Source organism: Podarcis tiliguerta, assembly GCF_965153285.1.
Source record: "Podarcis tiliguerta genome assembly, chromosome: 10".
NCBI lineage: Eukaryota > Metazoa > Chordata > Lepidosauria > Squamata > Lacertidae > Podarcis > Podarcis tiliguerta.
In genome coordinates this window covers 58,121,581-58,141,150 of record NC_139543.1, presented here as the reverse complement: position 1 = coordinate 58,141,150, position 19,570 = coordinate 58,121,581, and the positions used below count along the sequence as shown (strand labels likewise).

Sequence of the window (19,570 nt, the reverse complement as noted above, 5' to 3'; positions counted from 1 at the left end):
GGAAGAACATCAGTTAAACTAGCAGCCCAAGGAAACCTGAAATGGCAGTGAGCAAAAATGCAAATGTTCTCCCTTGACTCAACCAAGCAACCTTCACCATGCACAAATGCTAAAGTCTTTGAGAAATGAATTTTGGAGATTGCCAAATATATTTGTAGGGGGGAGGTATGTCAAGATGGCTCTACTACACATTTATTCCAATTTCAGGGTAGGAAGGAAACCCAGACATACCACAACATAGTGTTTCAACTGTTGTATCACAGCAGTTGCATCATTGGGGGGGGGGTAGAATATTCCCCCAGCTTTCTCTCAATATTGATATTCAAGATGCACATAAAAAATACAATAACATTTTTAAAAAATCAATGAAGAGAAAAAGGACCCAGCCAAAATATAAATACAAAAGCTGGAAGCACTTCACTGATGCCACTAACCAACCACCACCAGGCTGCAATATCCTCTAAAGCCCTCCTAAAAATATATATTAAAAATAAAAAATAATGAATGAATAAACCTTCCAGGAAACAGAGTGAACCACTTCAGAAATGCTCCCATCCCCACCAGAAACAGATTCCATCATGGAGGGCAGAACTCAAACCAAAAATCTAGTAACACATGGTAGCTTTTGTAAGTTTGAGGCTGCAATTCTATAACACTTTACAGGAGTAGTGAACTCAATGGCACTTACTTATGAGAAGGTATATATAGCATCGCTCTTTCAGTTTCAGATTTCCTCTAATATTCCTGCCCCCAAAGACACCTAGACAAGTTTTTGATATCCTGCAAACTCATTTAATTGTGATTACTTAATTTTCAGTTAAGATGTAGATAATTTACCAACAGCTCCTTAATCAGTTGACTGGCAACTAGCTGACTTAGAAGGAATATATAATGCACAGTATTTTAATCTGGATTTCTCGAATACTTCTTTTGGACAATCCAAATCCTGACTCTGGATTTCAAGATCAAAATTCTCCAAAGAAAGTTGTGAGCCTTTTACGACCACAATTTAGACTAAGAGCTTATCTTCTTGTAAACATAAATGCATTTTAAAAAGAAAAAAGGGGGGGTGGAGACTCTGTAAATAAAGAAAAGGAAAATAAAATGTGGTTCATGCAGCATGTCTAGCCAAATTGGAAGCAGGAAATACCACAAATATCATGTCATGAGAAAGCTTGCTTCAGTACGACATTTGCAGGCCAGCTCTGCACACCCAGAATTTTAAGGTAGTCTAGAGAAGCAAACTGTGTCTAGGATGCAAACTGAACTGGATACAGAGCGATGGTTGCCCTTGTGGATTGGAATCTCTTCCCGTTTTCACAATTTTGCTTTTTCCTGAGAAACTAATGAATGGTCAAGCTCATCACTTAATTGCCAACAACACACAGTGCTTCGTTTAGCATTTAAGGATCGAAACTGACCAAAATATAGCCTTTTCTCAGCTTGCTTTAAAAGTACACAGGTAAATCCTTTGTTTTATGGGTCAGGCAACAGATGATACTTGCCAGTTTGATCCTCATGGAACTGGGACCATGGGTAGTGAAAAGGGATGGAGGAGAAAGTCAATTTACTTTACATTTCAAGTCAAATCTACCCAATTCGCAGGTGAACCGAAACACAACAATCCTTTCTCTGAATTTTGCAGTGTGGTTCACCCCTCAAGTAATGTGTTCAAAAATGCATATGTTCAGGCAAACTGTATAAAGAGGCATAGATTTGTGGAAAATTGTTTGCAAGTATGTGTATGTTAGGCAAAATTAAATACCAAAAAACTGGTTATTGGGATAAATTCAGAATTATGAGGACTTAAAAATAAATGCAAACTAGACTAAAGACTGGGGCGGGGGGTGAGAAACTGAAATGGAAAGATTCACTTAAACGAAACCTACATTATGGTTCTTGCATAAGTGAGCCAGGCTCTGAGTTTGGGAATGATGCTCTAGGACCCAATATTCTTTACTTACCATACAGTGAAACACAATGGCACCAGCTCCTGTGTTTACAGAAGAAATGCAATGCACTGTATTTTGTAAAAAAATGAATTTTTTCAACATGGGGGAGGAAGCTGGAGTCTGCATATTTTATATTATGAAATGGAAAATCATTAGTTAAGTTCAGACTAAGGAGCTAAAGGTTTCTTGGGGTATCCATCATTAAGAGAATAAATTACCAATTCCAGGAAGAGAAGTTATGAGGAAATGGAGGGAGAAATTGAGAAACGGAAGGTTAGTCGGTGCCAGTCCAGAACCCCAACACCAGATGCTCCCTTAACCTACTAAAAATACAGGACCAATGACCACATCCTGCACTCTGTACAGGGATGTGGGCTGAGGTTGACTGAAGCTGGTTCTTTGGTAAAATGGGAATGCAATATTTTCGTCATATACCTGGATGCAGCTAAGGCTGGGGCAGGCTAAACTAGCCTCGTGCCTGTTTTACCACGCACCCAGTTTCACAAAGCTTTGACTCAGCTCACGTCTTGCTATTGGCCGTTATCTTCTTGCGACCTTCCTTTCCTTTTCCCCAGTATGAAACGGCGCTCTGGAGTCAAGGTGCTCCTACACTTGGAAGGCGCATTAAATGGCTTTGACTTTTGCTGAGTGACTCTCCTCCGAGCTTATTTTATGAATGTCTGGGGCTCCGTTCCGCTTCCCACATGCCCTTCCCCCTCCGAGCAACAGGTTAGTTACCTCCTCTTTTTTGAAGGCCGGCCGGAGTTTGTCATCTTGAGGCTTTTCCTTTTTAGCTTCCACTTTAACCTCTTTCTCTTCCCCCTTTTGCAATGTTTCCGCAAGACGAAAAGATCAATTTCCATGGCAAACCCTGCCCCATCTGCCACGGCGTCAACCAAGCTTGTGCTCACATACCCCCTGGTTCCGTGCCACTGCTGCTGCCGCCGTGCAACACAACTCCCTCCGGGTGGTAGCACAGTGACTTCCACATCCCTCTTGCACGCTCGTGCTCTCTTCCCTCCGTTCCGGAGTGCCCCGTGTCTGCGCATAGCCCAGCAGAGCTCGGTCTGTGCTTGGCTCTAATACTCAAGGGTGCTTATCTGGCACTCCCGCCACAAACGTTTGCTGGGTGCTCGTCCGCAGACCGCCCATGCCGTGCCTTTGTACCTTGCATATGCGCCCGGCTATTGCCCCTGGCCGACTGGCAGCCGTGGAAAGAGAAGGCAAGGGAGACGGTGAGGGTTTCAGATCATGCACAAAATCCCACTGGAAGATCTGAGAGCCAAGAAGGGAACAAACAGACATGCACCACCATGCACTATGTTAGCGAGAGTTGGAAGCCATAAGTTTAAGAACAAATAATAATAATAATAAAGATTTTTCCTTTTTTTTTTGCAAGAGTTAGTGGTCCAAAGTGCAGAGGGATGACTGTGAGCAAGTCGCAATCCAGCCATTTTTTTTGTTTTGTTTTTGTAAAATGCATTACATTTCCCACGAAACACAAGTGTAGTAAGTTGGCTGAGTGCAAAATGTTTACTGTACCTGTTTTCTCAGGGAAGCTGCTGGGGCTTTTTCCTCTTGCACTTTCTTCTCTTTTACCTGTTTGTCTTCTATTTTCTTCTCTTCTCCCTTCCTCCCTTTTGCCTGATCTACCTTGGTCTCCTCAGCCTTTTGCTTTGCCTTCAACCTTTCCTCTTCTAGCTTAGCCTTGTCTTCCGCTGCCTTCTTCGCCCTCTCCCGTTCCTCAGCCTCCCTCTTGGCCTGTTCCTTTGCCCTTTCCTCAGCAGCTTTCTTCTCTTCGGCCGCCTTAGCCCTTTCCCTCTCCTCAGCTTCACGCCTCTCTTTCTCCTGGGCAGCCCTTCTCTCCTCTGCCTCAATCCTCTTCCTCTCTTCCTCAGCTTTCCGTTCTTCTTCTGCTTTGATCCTTTCCCTTTCCTCTGCCTCTAACTTCTCTTTCTCCTCAGCTGCCCTTTTCTCTGCTTCGAGCCTCTCTCTCTCCTCCTCAGCCCTCCTTTCTGCCTCTGCTTTAGCCCTCTCCATTTCTTCTCTCTCGAGCCTTTCTTTCTCCTCTATTTTTTTCTTTTCTGCTTCTGTTTCATCTTCTTCTTCTGTCTTTTGATCTAAGGCTACGGTAATATTTATTACCTCCCCACTCCCTGTTTCCTCCTCAACTGCTAGGGCATCGGTGCCGTTTTCTACTTTTCCCTCATCTGCGTTTACCTCAAAATGTTTTATTTCTACCACCACAGCTTCTTCTGCATTGTCTACTGTTTCCTTTTCTAATGTTACTTCTACCTGATTATCCTCTATGGTTCTTTGCTTTGGCTTCTCGTCTTGAGGCTCTTCCTTGTCTTCCTCATCTTTCTTCTCGTCTTCCTCATCCTGTCTCAAGTTGTTCCTCTGGTACGATTTGGTGATGGTTTCAGTTTCCTCTACCTCATAGCGTCTCCTATGGGTGTCCACTTTTTCATCTTTCTCTGGGGTCTCGTTTTCTTCCACATTGTTCATCTCCTTTTTGCTTATGAGTGACAGGCTCTCGTCCGTAATTGTCGGGTCAAACTCCTTCTGGCGTTCCATGGCTTCTTGGAGACGCTTCTGGCGCCTTTCTTCTCTCCTGGCCAGCCTCTCCAGGAACACGGAATCATCATCCCCATCCCCTTGACTATTTGTAACGGTGGTAACTGTTGTCATAGTACTTTTGGTCTCTTCTTCAATGCTACATAAGACACAAAATTTGCGATACTCTGTGAGCCTTCAGCCACAACAAAGTGTTTTTGTTTATGTCAACTATTACATTAATTTTCTTTATCATAATATTTATAAGCCACCAACTCACAGAGGAGCACAATGAAATCAGTAAAATATCGTCAAAGTAAAAAATCATAAAATACAGTGGTACCTTGGTTCTCAAACTGAATCCGTTCCGGGAGTCCGTTCGACTCCCGAAACTGTTAAAAAACCAAGGCGTGGCTCCCGATTGGCTGGAGGAGCTTCCTGCACTCAAGCGGAAGCCACGTCAGACGTTCAGCTTCCGAAAAAGGTTCGCAAACCAGGACACTCACTTCCAGGTTTGCAGCGTTCGGGTGCCGATTTGTTTGACAACTAAGCCGTTCACGAACCAAGGTACTACTGTACAGAGCAAATGACCGACACTGAATCAAATGAATTCTCTAAAAACATTTGGAGAAACAAGAATGTTTTCAGGGGTGACAAATGTTAGAATGCATGGACATTCCATGAAGCTGAATGTTGAAAGACTCGGGACAGATAAAAGAAAGTACTTCTATATCCCACAGGAGGCCACCAAGACTAGATGGCTTTGAAAGAGGATTAGGCAAATTCATGGAGGAGAGGGACATTCATGACTATAGGCCAAGCATGGCCAAACTTGGCCCTACAGATGTTTCGAGACTACAACTCCCATCATCGCTAGCTAACAGGACCAGTGGTCAGGGATGATGGGAATTGTAGTCCCAAAAACATCTGGAGGGCCAAGTTTGGCCATGCCTGCTATAGGCCATGCCTGCTATGCTCTGCCCCCACAGCTAGAGGCAGCAATGCTTCTGAACACCAGGTTTTGGAAAGAGCAGGATAGAACAATGCTCTTGAGCTCAGGTCCTGCTTGCAGAATTTCCCACAGGTCTCTGGCTGGACACTGGACTAGATGGGCCACTGGCCTGATCCAGCAGCCTCTTCTTATGTTCTTAAATATCAGAACTGTAGGTGTCTGTTTGATTTCCGTTAGGGGAAGTGTTGCCAGATGTGATAAGATGTGATAAATTTGACAAGGTTTGGTTCCCTCTTAGTGAGTTATGTAAACAAGTATCTCGCTCCTCCTCCTCCTCTTCCTTTCACCCAGGCTTCATTTTGGGTGGAGGGCCTATTTACAAATGCAGTTATGCAAACCATACGTATGTTCGCTTCCTAGTCACGAACCCAATGTTTGCAATTTTTACTGCATCTTTGCTTTGAATGCTTGTGCTGACTGCACTTACCAGGGCTGCTCAATTTGAAGCCCTCTTCCCTTCCGCGTTGGCAATGTTAAAACTTTCAATCAAATGTTTGTTTTTAAAAATACACTTTGTGTTCCAGATTACTGGTGCCTCTATTACACTAAACACTTCTTTCAGTTGGGGGAGTAGATGATGTAGAACAGGCCTCCCCAAACTCGGCCCTCCAGATGTTTTGAGACTACAACTCCCATCACCCCTGACCACTGGTCCTGTTAGCTAGGGATGATGGGAGTTGTAGTCCCAAAACACCTGGAGGGGTGACTTTGGGGGTGCCTGATATAGAACATTGGGTTAAACAGCAGAAACCGAGCTGGCCCACCTATTAGGCCGGGTGAAGAAGCCGCCTCAGGGGCACAGCAACAGAAGGCGGCACATTCACCTTTTGCCTCAGGTGGCAAAACAGGACAGGTCACTCCTGAGCAGGAGCTATTACATTACTTGACACTTCTCTGCCCTGATTTGTCAGGCAAGCCGAGAACGGAGTCATAGAGTAGAGTCTTACTTGTTTTGGGCGTTGACTTCAGGCTTCTCTATCACTTGCCCTGTGAAGTCATCATCTTCCTTTTGCCGCAGTCTTTCTTGCCGGGCCCGCCTGCGGCGTTCTCTGGCAGCTTCTTCCTCGTCGTCGTCATTTCTTTGGTAGGCTAACCTGCAAAAGACCATTTGGGAGAGGTCAGAGCCTTTATTTAATCCATCCTGGAGCGATTGTGAGCCTGCAAACCACTTTGCTGTTGTTCATTCAGCGGTGCATTGAGGTTAGACTGTTACAGCATTTCTACTATTGTACAATACAACCAACGTTTGTGCGGAGGAAGCAAAACAGAAAAGAAGAGAAAGAAGGCAGGTCTCTGTAGCCAGCAAGCCTACAATCTGAAATTTGGCCAGAGTGGGAAGTCTAAAGAAGAGGGAAGGGAAGGGAAAGGAGTAGGGTGGCAAAGCAAGAGGTGATTGCCAGGAATTGCATGCAATTAACATGGCGCTGTGGTCTAAACCACTGAGCCTTGGGCTTGCTGATCAACAGGTCGGCGGTTCGAATCCCTGCGATGGAGTTAGCTCCCATTGCTCGGTCCCAGCTCCTGCCAACCTAGTAGTTCAAAAGTACATAAAAGTGCAAGTAGATAAATAGGTACCGCTCCAGTGGGAAGGTAAATGGCGTTTCCAAACACTGCTCTGGTGTCAGTGTTCCGTTGCACCAGAAGCAGCTTAGTCATGCTGGCCACATGACCCGGAAAAACTGTCTGTGGACAAACACCAGCTCCCTTGGCCTATAAAGTGAGATGAGTGCCATAACCCTAGAGTCGTTCACGACTGGACTTAACTGTCAGGGGTCCCTTTAACATTCCCTGGTTGTGTTTCTGATGGAGGCGAGAACCAAAGGGTTAAGTGAAAGGCTTTATGGGGAAAAGTGAAAGGTGTTGGGTCATGAGGTGCTCCAGGAGGGATGTTCAGGCATTGAGGGGCATCAAGGGCCTTGTAAGTTCCAAAATGAACCCATGTGGCTGTTTACCAACAGCTTGGTGCAAAAACACCTTTTTCATGGGGGAACGTGGAGCCGTCATGTCGGAAGCTGCCCTAAGGGGGAGGAGTGAGAAAGGGAGGAAAAGCTGTATCAGCAGACATTTCACACCCTGGCTTTACGAGTTCCAAAAGAAACTTAAAAGCCAATGTTGCCGTTAACGTGCCAGAGCTGGAGTGGAAGCTATGCTCCCATGCTGCACTTCCTGGCTTTGGCACGCCGCAAGCTTTTGTTGTGGTTGGTTTGCCCCTGCCCCTTGTTCCACCACAACTGTTTCTTTTAATCTTGCTGGTGAGACCATGCCATAAAAAGAAGGAAAAGTGGGAGGAGGCATGTGTCAGCAGGGCAGCCCTTGCGGTTGGAAGAGTTCAAAGCAGAGACAAAGCAGAAAGCCTTGACCCTAAATGAGAAGGATCTGGTACGAATAAGGGATAAAGCAGAGCCCTATCCTGGCATTCAAAACAATGAGGCACCAACTCTGGGTGAGCATCTGCAGCAGGGAATCTGCTTTACTTAAAAATTTAGAACCCTGGAAGCCATGCATAAAAGTTTCCCACCCAGTGCTGGATTTTCGTATAAGCTAAACAAGCTATAGCTTAGGGCCCTACTCTCTTGGGGGCCCCCAAAAAAATTAAAGGAAAAAAATTGGATGTACATTTCCAAAATATAAGATAAAAAAACAAATAAAATAAAACCTACGTACAGCAACAGTGTTTTATGTTGTGTAGACTCCTATGATGTAAGTAATGGCCCCGCCTGCTAGCCTGTTCCCTAAAAAAAACACTGGTTTGCTCATTTCTATATATAGGGTGCCTACATTCTGCATGGACTGGTCGCATGTTCAACAATTACTTTGATAAAATGCATATTTTGTTATGTGCAAATGGCTTGAGATACCTATTAGGTCCATTACCATATAGCATATATTCAACACGAAAAACAGCAACAATTTGCTGTTGAGAAAGGACAGCTGGACACATAAAGGGCCCCATTACCTTCAGTAGCTTAGGGCCTCATTAAACTTAAATCTAGCCCTAGTAGGTGATGTTGCCAGCTAGAGGAAAAGGAACACCATGGGGAAGGAATTGGGTTGGGTTTGCATATTAATACAATCCTATCTAATCTGCCCTTCCCGAAACAACACACAAACCAACACACACCTGTCCTGCAATAGTCACGCTTCCCAGAATTTTGCAAAACAGTTCTCCAACCCCAAAAGGGAGTTCTAATTCAACTTAGATTTCCTGGCATCGCAGCATTTTGCATTTCATCCACTCCCAATATTACAGAAGGAAAGATATGAACAAGGCGTACAGCTGCCAGCCACGCGCTTAGTTTTAGGTCTAGTGAAGAAATGCAAGAGATAAATAAAATAAAGGTCAATCAATAAAGGGTAATGCTTAATTCGGTCCTCACAGACACCTCATACTTTGCCTGGCTAACTGTGCCTGCCACATCCAGAACATGCTACATGTGTGTTTCTCTTAATAAACACATAAACTGCAAAAGGCAGACACTTGTTACCAAACACCATGAAGCTGGGACCCACCAAAGCTCCATAATGCATGCTGTGGGCCCCCTGCAACATTCCATGCAAGTGAGATATTCCCCAGCCAGGGCAAACATTCATTTCTGCCTCCTTTCTAAGCAACCCAGGATGTCAAATCAACAATGCCCTTCTCCAGAATGCAGCTTGCACAATCCACACTGAGATAACGTTCTTTCTACCTGCAGCATGTCTCTTAACAAACCTTTTCCCTGGTTGAACATCTGCTTGCTGCAAGCTATTTTGTCACCGCTGGGAAAACAGCTCCATAATGATAGGCTTCTCTGCTCTCCTGACCATCTGATATGCCTTATTAAATATTCAGCTGAAAGGAGGATGTTGTGAGATAAGAGAACTCTTCTCTCTTTCGCTCTTTGCTCGGGGCATTTCCCATATATGGTGCAACCGGGAACAGGAAGTGCACTGCTTCATTAAACCAGGGGTAGATCACAGGGGGCCTCTGAACGTTGCTGAACTCCCACCAGCCCCAGTTAGCGAGCCCATGGTCAGGGATGATGGGATCACAGGAAGCTGCCTTCTATGGAGTCAAATCCACTGGTCCATCTAGCTCAGTGTTTCCCAAACTTGGGTCTCCAGATGTTTTTGGACTACAACTCATCCCTAGCTAATAAGACCAGTGGTCAGGGATGATAGGAATTGTAGACCATAAGCAGCTGCAGACCCAAGTTTGGGAAACACTTGATCTAGCTCAATATCGTCTACACTGATGGCCAGCAGCTCTCCTGGATTTCAGACAAGGGGTCTTTCGCGGTCCTGCCTGAAGATGCACTTTCCGCATGCATAGCAGAGGCTCTAGCACTGAGAGGCTGAAATCTCACCCCCAACCTTGCCTTAAGAGAGTCATAGCTGGAATAACTCTAAAGGCCCTCTGCCACTGCACTTTTGTTTTTACATCTGCCTGGCTCTCCTTTCTATATAGTCATTTTTAATATGCCATACCAGGGGGAGGGAGCATTTTCAGAGAGGGGTTGTCACTGGGGAAGGAATAACCCCTCCCTTCTTAGCATACTGGGGACATAGACACAGACACACACAGACACACAGGCCATGCCCCCCGTGTAATTAATTACAGAAAAACAGAGGATGTAACAGCATTCAAGGCATTAAGCATAAACATGCCGTTCGCCTCTGAATCTCCATGTTCAGAAGCAGCTTAGCTCCGAAGGCCGGTTCCTGGGGAGCAGCGGCAGGAGAAGCCTGTGGACTTCATGTCCTGCTTTTGGGTTTTCCCAGAGACATCTGGACAGCCACTGTGAGAAACAGGATGCTGAACTAGGCGGGCCCTTGGTTTCATCAACCAAAGCCCTGCTTGAGCCTTTTGTAGGAACCACAGAGATAATGTGTGTGAAGCCCTTTGAAGGCTTGCTGGCTTGTCTAGCAGATAAATAGGTCCAGATAGGTCAGGCAACTTGTCTTGCATAAGCTGTATGCAAGGCGAGCCACGTACGCTGAGGTGGTCCCTTTCTCAATTCAGTTTAAAATCTAGCAGCCTATGGTTTGCTTTCCGTCTTGCACACACCTTGATGTCATCACCTCCAGCCAAGGGACTGAGAAGACAGGTATGCCTTCTTTTACCATAATGCCTCTCTCCTTCCAGAAGTGCCTCCAGATATTCTGTTTCGTGACTTCAACATTTTGACCCTAGTTATGTTACACACAGAGAGAGATTTATTTTTTTTTGCGGGGGGGGGGGTGGAGAACTCATAGAATAGAATCATAGAATCATAGAGTTGGAAGAGACCACAAGGGCCATTGAGTCCAACCCCCTGCCAAGCAGGAAACGCCATCAGAGCACTCCTGACATATGGTTGTCAAGCCTCTGCTTAAAGACCTCCAAAGAAGGAGACTCCACCACACTCCTTGGCAGCAAATTCCACTGTCGAACAGCTCTTACTGTCAGGAAGTACTGTTAGGAAGTTCTTTTGGTGACTCCCGTCACCAAATCTGAAATGTAGATTTTGAAGGAGAGCTGTAGTTCAGCTCATGTATCGGTTCAGGAAGTGGGAATCGAGTAAGTTCACATCTCTGTCTGCTTGTTCCAGTACCTTTGCACATCATGAAGGACCTTAGACTATTCCAGTGAGGCAGTTGTTGTGTTGTTATAGTCCTACCTTAAATGACAAAGTCATTGCAGTACGTGCACATAGAAAAGGTTCACTGGGAAAGAGGAGCCCTTTCTCTTGCTAAGCTTGCTAATGTGATGTACACACCCGGCCAAGGAAGTGGTTGGAGTTCTTAGCTGCCCTTAATATCTGCATTTAAATCCTGCTAAAAATAAAATGGGATAGACCACCAGCTATCAATCTCCTCCCTCAAGAGGCATTATGGTTTTGGCCACTTGCGACAAAATTTCTCGACATTTCAGCTATTTCCACTCGGAGCTGTAGGTTTTTGCTCTGACTGCCCATCAAGGCTCTGTGATTTGACGCTGCTTGTTCTCTCTTTTGAGCTGTCTGTTCTCATCAGCTGCATTACACTTTATAGTACTTATTTGTCTTAGGGAAGCTCCAAAATGTCTCAATCCAGACTGCCAAGGTAGGTACAGCATGGAGAAGTTGCAGGTTTTGTTTCCAAGGAACTTCCCGCGCAAGGATTACATACGCCAACCAGATTGCAAAAAAAGAGGGGGGAGAAGGAGAAAACATGCAGCTTGGTGGATTAATTGGATGCAGAGCTGGATTGTTTACAAATCTATTCTTAAAATTTAATTCATCTCTTCCTATCTAAAAATACATCTTGGCAAACATATAGCTTGGAGAAGCTCAAGCCTGGCAAAGCAGCTAGGAAATGGAGAATGTCTCCTGGGGAATCACAGCATCACAGACTAAGGGCTGAATTGAAGTCTGCATTGGGTGCTAGAATGGACCATATTCAAGGGCCCCCAGTTGCATGAGTTCAGATGCACACCGTGAATTATAACATTCTCCCTATGAGACCACAATGGTAGAGCACATGCATTGCATGCAGGAAGTTCCAAATTCAACCTGCAACATCTTGACTTTAAAGCCTGGTAACATAATTGGGAGAAACCCTTGCCCCAAGCCAGTTTGGCCCCTGATGCAAAGCCTAAAATAGCACGCCCTTGCCCACCAGGGAAGAAGGGGGGAGTGAAGATCCACATCAGGAACAAGAGGGGGAGAAATTTGACACCAGGATCTGCTGCGCCTGGCAATCCCACCATCTGAGGAGGTTGCCTAATAGGTGGGCCGGCCCTGCCTGGAGAGCTCCTGCTATTCAGAGAAGAAGAAGAAGAAGAAGAAGAAGAAGAAGAAGAAGAAGAAGAAGAAGAAGAAGAAGAAGAAGAGTTTGGATTTGATATCCCGCCTTTCACTCCCTTTAAGGAGTCTCAAAGCGGCTAACATTCTCCTTTCCCTTCCTCCCCCACAACAAACACTCTGTGAGGTGAGTGGGGCTGAGAGACTGTGACTGGCCCAAGGTCACCCAGCAGCTGCAGGTGGAGGAGCGGAGACGCGAACCCGGTTACCCAGATTACGTGACTACCGCTCTTAACCACTACACCACACTGGCAGCTAATAGCAATGAAGGAGAAATTAGTTTGTTCTGTATAAAAGCAAAACCAACCTAATTTGCTGGTTTGTGCCTTATAGATTCTCCAGTATTAGAGACCGTAGGCCTTTGCATAACATATAGGCTACTTTGTTGGATAAAGTCCACCAATATCTATAGGCAGCCCTTATTTTTTTAAAAATGGTAGAAAGACTGATCGTTTGCTTCATAGCATGAGATGCAAGATGATTCTACAAAACACATCTGCAGCAAGTCTATAAATTGCCTCCTGCTTATATCTCAGGAAGAACTGCAGGCAAGGCAGCCTGTAAAGAGAGCAAAAATAAAACCTTCAGCTACTGAAACAATGTTAAATTTGCCTCCAACGAAAAGATAAAAGGGCTTTGCTGGAAGCATCCCAAAGCCAAAGCGAGTAATGTGCTCAATATGCGAAGTCTACAATGGTTTGCTGGGTTGCCGCATCTACAATGGGTTTGAGACTTAGTGCTCTGGGAGGGCAGCCTTTTTTAACCTTTGCCACAGACCACCCAAAAGATAGACATGTCCAAAGGTGGGATATCACACTTCTGTTTTTTATGGATGGCAAATCCGCCATTTTCAGCTTCTCTCAATTTCTCATTTTCCCAATCTCTAATTCAGTTCTCCATATTAGTTTGTATTGTGCACAGTCATATAAAACATAGTGGCAGCACCAAAATATCTCTTTGGCCAGGTATTGTAAGTCCCATCACTGTCTGAGTGGGATAATATAGAACTGGAAATCACAGACACTGGCAAAATAAAAGGAACTGAACATGGAAGTTATGGAGTATATACCTTGCTTGGAATGGAATAAATTTTGATGCTAGGGTGGCCAGTCATACACTGCCAAAAGAGAAAGTTAATCACTCCCCGCCCTCCAAAAGGACAGAAAGATAGACACTTGCATAAAATTGGCAAATGTGAATTCATATGAACAGAGGCAAATTTAGAAACAATTACTTTCGTTCAAAAAGAAATTCATCTCCACGCAGTGGGGAAGATTGTGACCAGGTGACTGTGTGCCTGCTTAGTCTCTCGGGGTGGATGTGCTGCTACAAAGGACCGCCTGCTCTTCCTTCTTAGAGTTATTTATCTTTAAGCTGACTTGGACCAGACAGCCCTTCAAACAGAGGACTATGACATGCGGTCAACAGAGTTTGTTCCATAATGTATTAATTCAGGGCCAGCCCACCCAGGAAGCAGGGTGAAGCAGCCGCCCAACTTCTGTCAAAGAAGCAGCACCAAATTCTGCACCAAATTCTGGTGCCAGATCTCGTGAGACCTTAATGAGATCTGGCAGAAAACCAGTGCCCTATGGCAGGGCCATTTCTCCACCACTGGCAGAGGCGGTGCAGTGGGGCCAGAGGAGGCGAGTGGTCCAGCAGAGGAGGAGGAACTGCAGGGAGACAGAGTGGGACAGCACTTCTCATTTACCTCGAGAGGAAAAACTAGGATGTAACACCCCTGTGTGCATTGCACCGCGGTCCTGCTTGCAGGCTTCTGATTGGCATCTGATTGGCCACTGGTCCAGAACGCTGGACTAGATGGGCCTGATTCACCAGGGCTCTTCTTCACAAGTCTATGTTCTAGTAGGTTGTGCTCAACTTAGGTTGCACAGCTATATCCATATTCTAATAAGAGAGGTGAGAAATGTCCCCATTGTGGTGGCTTTTCTACCAGAGAGCAGGCTTCCCAACCAACAGGGAAGTGCTTTGCATGCATTTCCTAGATGATACGTATCCATGGAGTGTTTCCTTCCCCCCTTTTCCAGCTGGTGGACTAACTATTGCTAGCAACCAGAAAGCCATGCGTGTGAAAGAAAGACCCACACCAAACAAGAGCTGACTGTAAAATTTCACATTAATTGAAATAAACTGTGCTGATTTGGAGGGAGGGGAGACCTGGCTTCCCAAAGATGTGCTGTGCTGAGCTGTGTGGCATGTGGAGAACAGAGCTAACAAGAATCAGATGCCCCACATTCCTACATCGCCAACGTCTCCATATACTTGCTGGATGGATAGATACCATGCACAGCAGAAAGGATCTTTCTTCAAAGTGGGGGATTTGCAGCATACCTTTGCCAAGCACTTTGGTGCAATTAAAAAATACGCTGCTGAACTTCCTTTCTAACCAATGGAAACCAAACTATCATTTGTGATGAGGCGAGACACCGAGTCACCACCTCTCAGCCTCAGTACCCCTGCTTGCAAACATAAAACTGTTGACCAACCTCACAATACCACTGCAGCCATGAATAAGGAAGGTCTCATATTATTATTATTATTATTATTATTATTATTATTATTATTATTATTATTATTATTTATTACTTATATCTTGCCCATCTGGCTGGGTTTCCCCAGCCACTCTGGGTGGCTTCCAACAGGAGATTAAAAATACATTAAAACATCAGTCATTAAAAAACTTCCCTAAACAGGGCTGCCTTCAGATGTCTCCTAAAAGTCAGGTAGTTGTTTATTCCTTTGACATCTGATGGGAGGGTGTTCCACAGGGCAGGTGCCGCTACTGAGAAGGCCCTCTGCCTGGTTCCATGTAACCTCACTTCTCACAGTGAGGGAACTGCCAGAAGGTCCTCAGTGCTGGACCTCAGTGTCCAGGCAGAACGATGGGGGTGGAGACGCTTCTTCAGGTATACTGGGCCGAGGCCGTTTAGGGCTTTAAACGTCAACACCAACACTTTGAATTGTGCTCAGAAACATACTGGGAGCCAATGTAGGTCCTTCAAGACTAGTGTTATGTGGTCTTGGCAGCCGCTCCCAGTCACTAGTCTAGCTGCCGCATTCTGGATTAATTGTAGTTTCCGGGTCACCTTCAAAGGTAGCCCCACATAGAGTGTGTTGCAGTAGTCCAAGCAGGAGATAACCAGAGCATTCACCACTATGACGAGACAGTACGCAGGCCAGTAGTGTCTCAGCCTGTGTACCAGATGGAGCTGGTAGACAGTTGCCCTGGACACAGAATTGACCTGCGCCTCCATGGACAGCTGTGAGTCCCACCTCCTTTCCACACACCCCAACTTCAACACCATTTGACTTCCTCCCTTCAGCCCATCCCTGTTCCCACATCATAAAATGGCTAAGGCTGATGTTTTTGCTCCAACTTTTTGTAAACGGCTTTGAAGTGTTTTATGATCAAGAGGTACATAAAGAATAAGCAATAAACTGGGAAGGTTGCCATGTAAAAATGTCCTGGAATTCTGAAAGTTCTGAATATATTCCGAGAATAACAGAAATATTTGTGTTATTTGGATTACACTCAGCGCCCAAGGATGATCAAACAGTTTGGAAACATATGACGACACAAAACTCGCCTTTATCCCTCATATACAAAGGAGCTCATCTTTCCCTGCATGAGGGAAATAGTATGCCCAAGGGTACTGAAAATATTGAAGTGCCTTTGTAGACAAAACCAATATAGCACTGTCACTATTGTGGTTCTGAAAAGGCAGATTTAACCCAAACTGCTCCTGGTTGAATCAGTTTCTGTGCCCAAAGAAACTATTTCTTCTGACTACGATGCCTGGATGTTAAGGCCACCTGGGAACCATATCTATGCCATCTTGGGTACCACAATTAAAGAAAAGCAGGGTATAAATATGTTTGTTTGTTTATTATTAAATTTGTGAGGTCCATGCCTTTACACAAAATACCATAAAACATTATTAAAAGATAACAATAAGATTATAAAAGTAAGCTAAAATTCATGCCATGCTATCCCAGCAAGGAGACTACCCAAAAACCCCCACCATTCAGGAAAGAAGATACAGCAACAGGTTAGGAAAACAATGGGAGGGACCTCACCGTTTCGTCCAGGAACCGTACCCTAGTTTTCATAGCCTTCACCACAAAGACCGCTACCACGTGAGAAATCCGTGGATCCGCGTCCACCAGTAAAAACTTTACTTGGTCCTCAGAGTTGACTATTGATTTGGGAATAGTTTGTAACATCGCATCCCTGAAGGCCGAATAGATGGGACAATACAACATGTAATGTGTGAGATCCTCTTGGGTTCTCATATGACAAAGACATATACGTTGCTCTGCTGGGATTTTTGCATATCTGCCTGTCAGGTAGGCCGTAGGAATGGTTTGAAAACGGGCCATGGTGAAGGCTCTCCGAAGGGTGGGATTGGTGATATTCGCCAAATAATTGGCACAGGTTTTGACTGTTTTCAGTCGGGGAAGCCAGTGGGAGGACCCTGGGTTCTGAATTTTTGTGATATCTAATAGAGCGTCTCTCTCCAGGATCCATTCCCGAACTTTGTCTGGGCTCCACAGTTTGAGGGTGTTAAACTCCGGTAGGGTGTATCTAACCAGGATCTCAGATAGGTTTTGACGCCAAGTGGTATTCTTTTGAAGAGATACAAAGGCTTGTTTGGCCAATAAGGTGTTTGTGGTATTTGCAAGTTTGATGTAAAATCGTAGGAATCTTAAGTGGGCCCTGGCAGACACAGAGGGTAATCCAACCTCCACCCTCAAGAGAGCTGCTGGGGTTCCTTGAGGAAGGCCTAGAATCCTCTTGAGATAATAGTTTTGAAGAATTTCAAGCCGTTCTAGCAGCTTCTGATTCCATCCCCAGAGTTCTACTCCGTATAGCATCTGGGGAATCACTTTTCCTACAAAAGCTTTTAGTGCCGGGATCACCAATTGCCCTCCCCTCAAATAAAAAAAGCTGAGCAGAGCACCGATTGTCCTACGTGTTAGGAGGGCTACAGTCTTGAAGTGGGCAAGCCAGCTAGATGTAGCTTGGAAAGTGATACCAAGATATTTAAAAGAAAGTCTCTGTTCGATTACGTGTTCATCTAAAGACCATCTGAATGTCTGGCGAGCTCTAGTAAACACCACAATTTTTGTTTTGTCATAATTTATCTTTAGAGAGTTTTGGGCACAATAAGCTGCGAGCCCCTCCAGCATGCTGTGTAGGCCCCTACGAGTAAGTGCCATGACAGCCATGTCATCAGCATATAGCAATATATTCAGATGTTTGCCTTCCAGGGCGGGAGCTGCTAACTTATACTTTGCCATATGTTGAACAATGTCATTTATATAGAAATTAAAGAGGAACGGCGCTAACAAACAACCCTGTTTTACCCCTTTCCCCAGTGGCAGTGGGTCAGTATAGTTGCCTGACATCCCGGTTCTGATTTTAACTGTGGTGTCTGAATGTAACTCTCTAAGTATATTAAGAAGTCGTCTATCAATATCCGTCTCATATAGTTTTTGCCATAATTTGTCCCTACAGATTGAGTCAAAAGCAGATGTAAGATCTACAAAAGCCACAAAAAGTTTGCTCTTGTGTACCTTTGTATACTTATCTATCATTGTCTGTAGTACCAAGCAATGGCCTGTTGTACTATGGCCCTTTCTAAACCCTGCCTGCTCCGGATTAAGCAAGTTAGAGTGGTCAGCCCAGTCAACCAGTTTATTTAGCAGGTAGCGAGTGTAAAGTTTATACACAATGTCCAGGAGGCTTATGGGGCGATAGTTTGAGGGGTCTTGGGGGTCTCCCTTCTTATAGATGGGGGCTACCAGGCTCAGTTTCCAGTTTTCTGGGATTTTGCATGTATCATTTATCACCGTAAAAAATTGGGCCAAGAAAGCAGCCCACCACTGGGCATTTAATGTAAACACCTCAGGAGGAATCATATCTTCACCAGGAGCTTTGCCATTTTTGAGTGTTTTAATTAGCTGTAAACATTCTAATTCGGTAACAGGATCCCAGCCCATTAATAGATCATTTTTAAGAGAAGGGAACTGGCTCGGTTTAGCAATGTTTGGAGCTGTATATAGCCGGGAGAAATGTTGGTACCATAAGTTGGGTGAAATACTGTTGATTATAGTTTTCCCTTTGGGTGAAACTCCCTGAGCAATAATTTCCCAGAATTTTTTGTCGTCCCGCAATTTGATCGCTTTGTCAAGTGCCTCCCATTGTTCCTTTCTGTATAGGAATTTCTTGAGTTTTAGAGTGTTTTTATAATGAGAGCGCCACCTGTGCAGGTTTTCTATTGAGGACAGGGTCCCTTCCTGTTTTACTTTATTTTGTAATTTCCTAAGCAAAGATCTTAGATTCCTACAGTCTTTGTCGAACCAGGTCCTCGAGTTGTTTAATTGTTTGGGAGGATTGGAGCTCGTAAGTAGTGGGAAGAGCGACTCTGAGACCTGCTGAAATATTGAAAAGGGATCAGAATTAGATAAAATACACTTGTCTCTCAAGGCCAGTAAGTCTGATGAATGCAGGTGTTGTTTGATTTTAAAATCCAGGTCGCTGTTCCATTTACGTCTACGAAGGGCCAGAGTTAGAGGTGGGTCTGCACAGTGATTGCGGCATTGGGGGTCCTCCAAACCACGGGGAATTAGTGAAATTGATATAGGAAGATGATCACTCTCAATTCTATTGAAAGTGCTGAAGCCCTGTGACCTCTCCAAGAGTTTTGGGGAGACCAGGATATAATCAATAACGCTCGCACCTCTAGGCCCAAGAAAAGAAAAGAAACCCCCTGACCTGTCCATATGGGTACCATGCAAATTATACAAATTATGTTTGAAGGCAGTCTCCATTAATGTAATGCCTGCCTTATTCAAGACCTTGTCGTCAGAGGACCAGGGAATAAACCAATCTGCCTCTGGCAGGAACTGAGATTTAGAGCAGTACGTATTAATGTTATTTCCTATCCTAGCGTTGAAATCACCTGCCAGCAGGATATCCATGCCAGGGAGTTCTAGTTCAGCCTTCTCCAAACATAGCTCTAAATCTTCCCAGATTTGTAACGAATGGGGAGGGGAGCCTATGGGAGGGATATATAAATTAAAGCAGAGAAAATCTCCTCCTTCCCTGCTAGAAACAAGTAAGATTTGTAAATTGTTACTTTTCACCCACTGCTGTTGCCGGGCCTTGCACTTTAGCTTAGTGGATATAAAAGTGACTAAACCACCACTAGGTCGGCCTCGGGTAT

General features: G+C 44.8%; 1 protein-coding gene across 27 annotated transcripts in view; it reads right to left on the bottom strand.

The window, feature by feature from the left end:
* The window catches only part of CALD1 (caldesmon 1), a 201,184-nt gene that overhangs the window by 26,731 nt on the left and 154,883 nt on the right, over positions 1 to 19,570 (bottom strand). For 15 of the 27 annotated variants that reach the window (XM_083401937.1, XM_083401939.1, XM_083401943.1 and 12 more), the window contains 2 exons: positions 6,468 to 6,614; positions 4,248 to 4,668 (listed from right to left, as the gene is read on the bottom strand). In XM_083401937.1, coding sequence (XP_083258063.1) covers positions 4,248 to 4,668; positions 6,468 to 6,614 — 568 coding nt within the window. Of the gene's footprint in view, positions 1 to 2,690; positions 2,775 to 3,494; positions 4,669 to 6,467; positions 6,615 to 19,570 lie in introns of all 27 variants that reach the window. The other 12 variants (XR_014502607.1, XM_083401934.1, XM_083401958.1 and 9 more) reach the window with 1 other exon arrangement.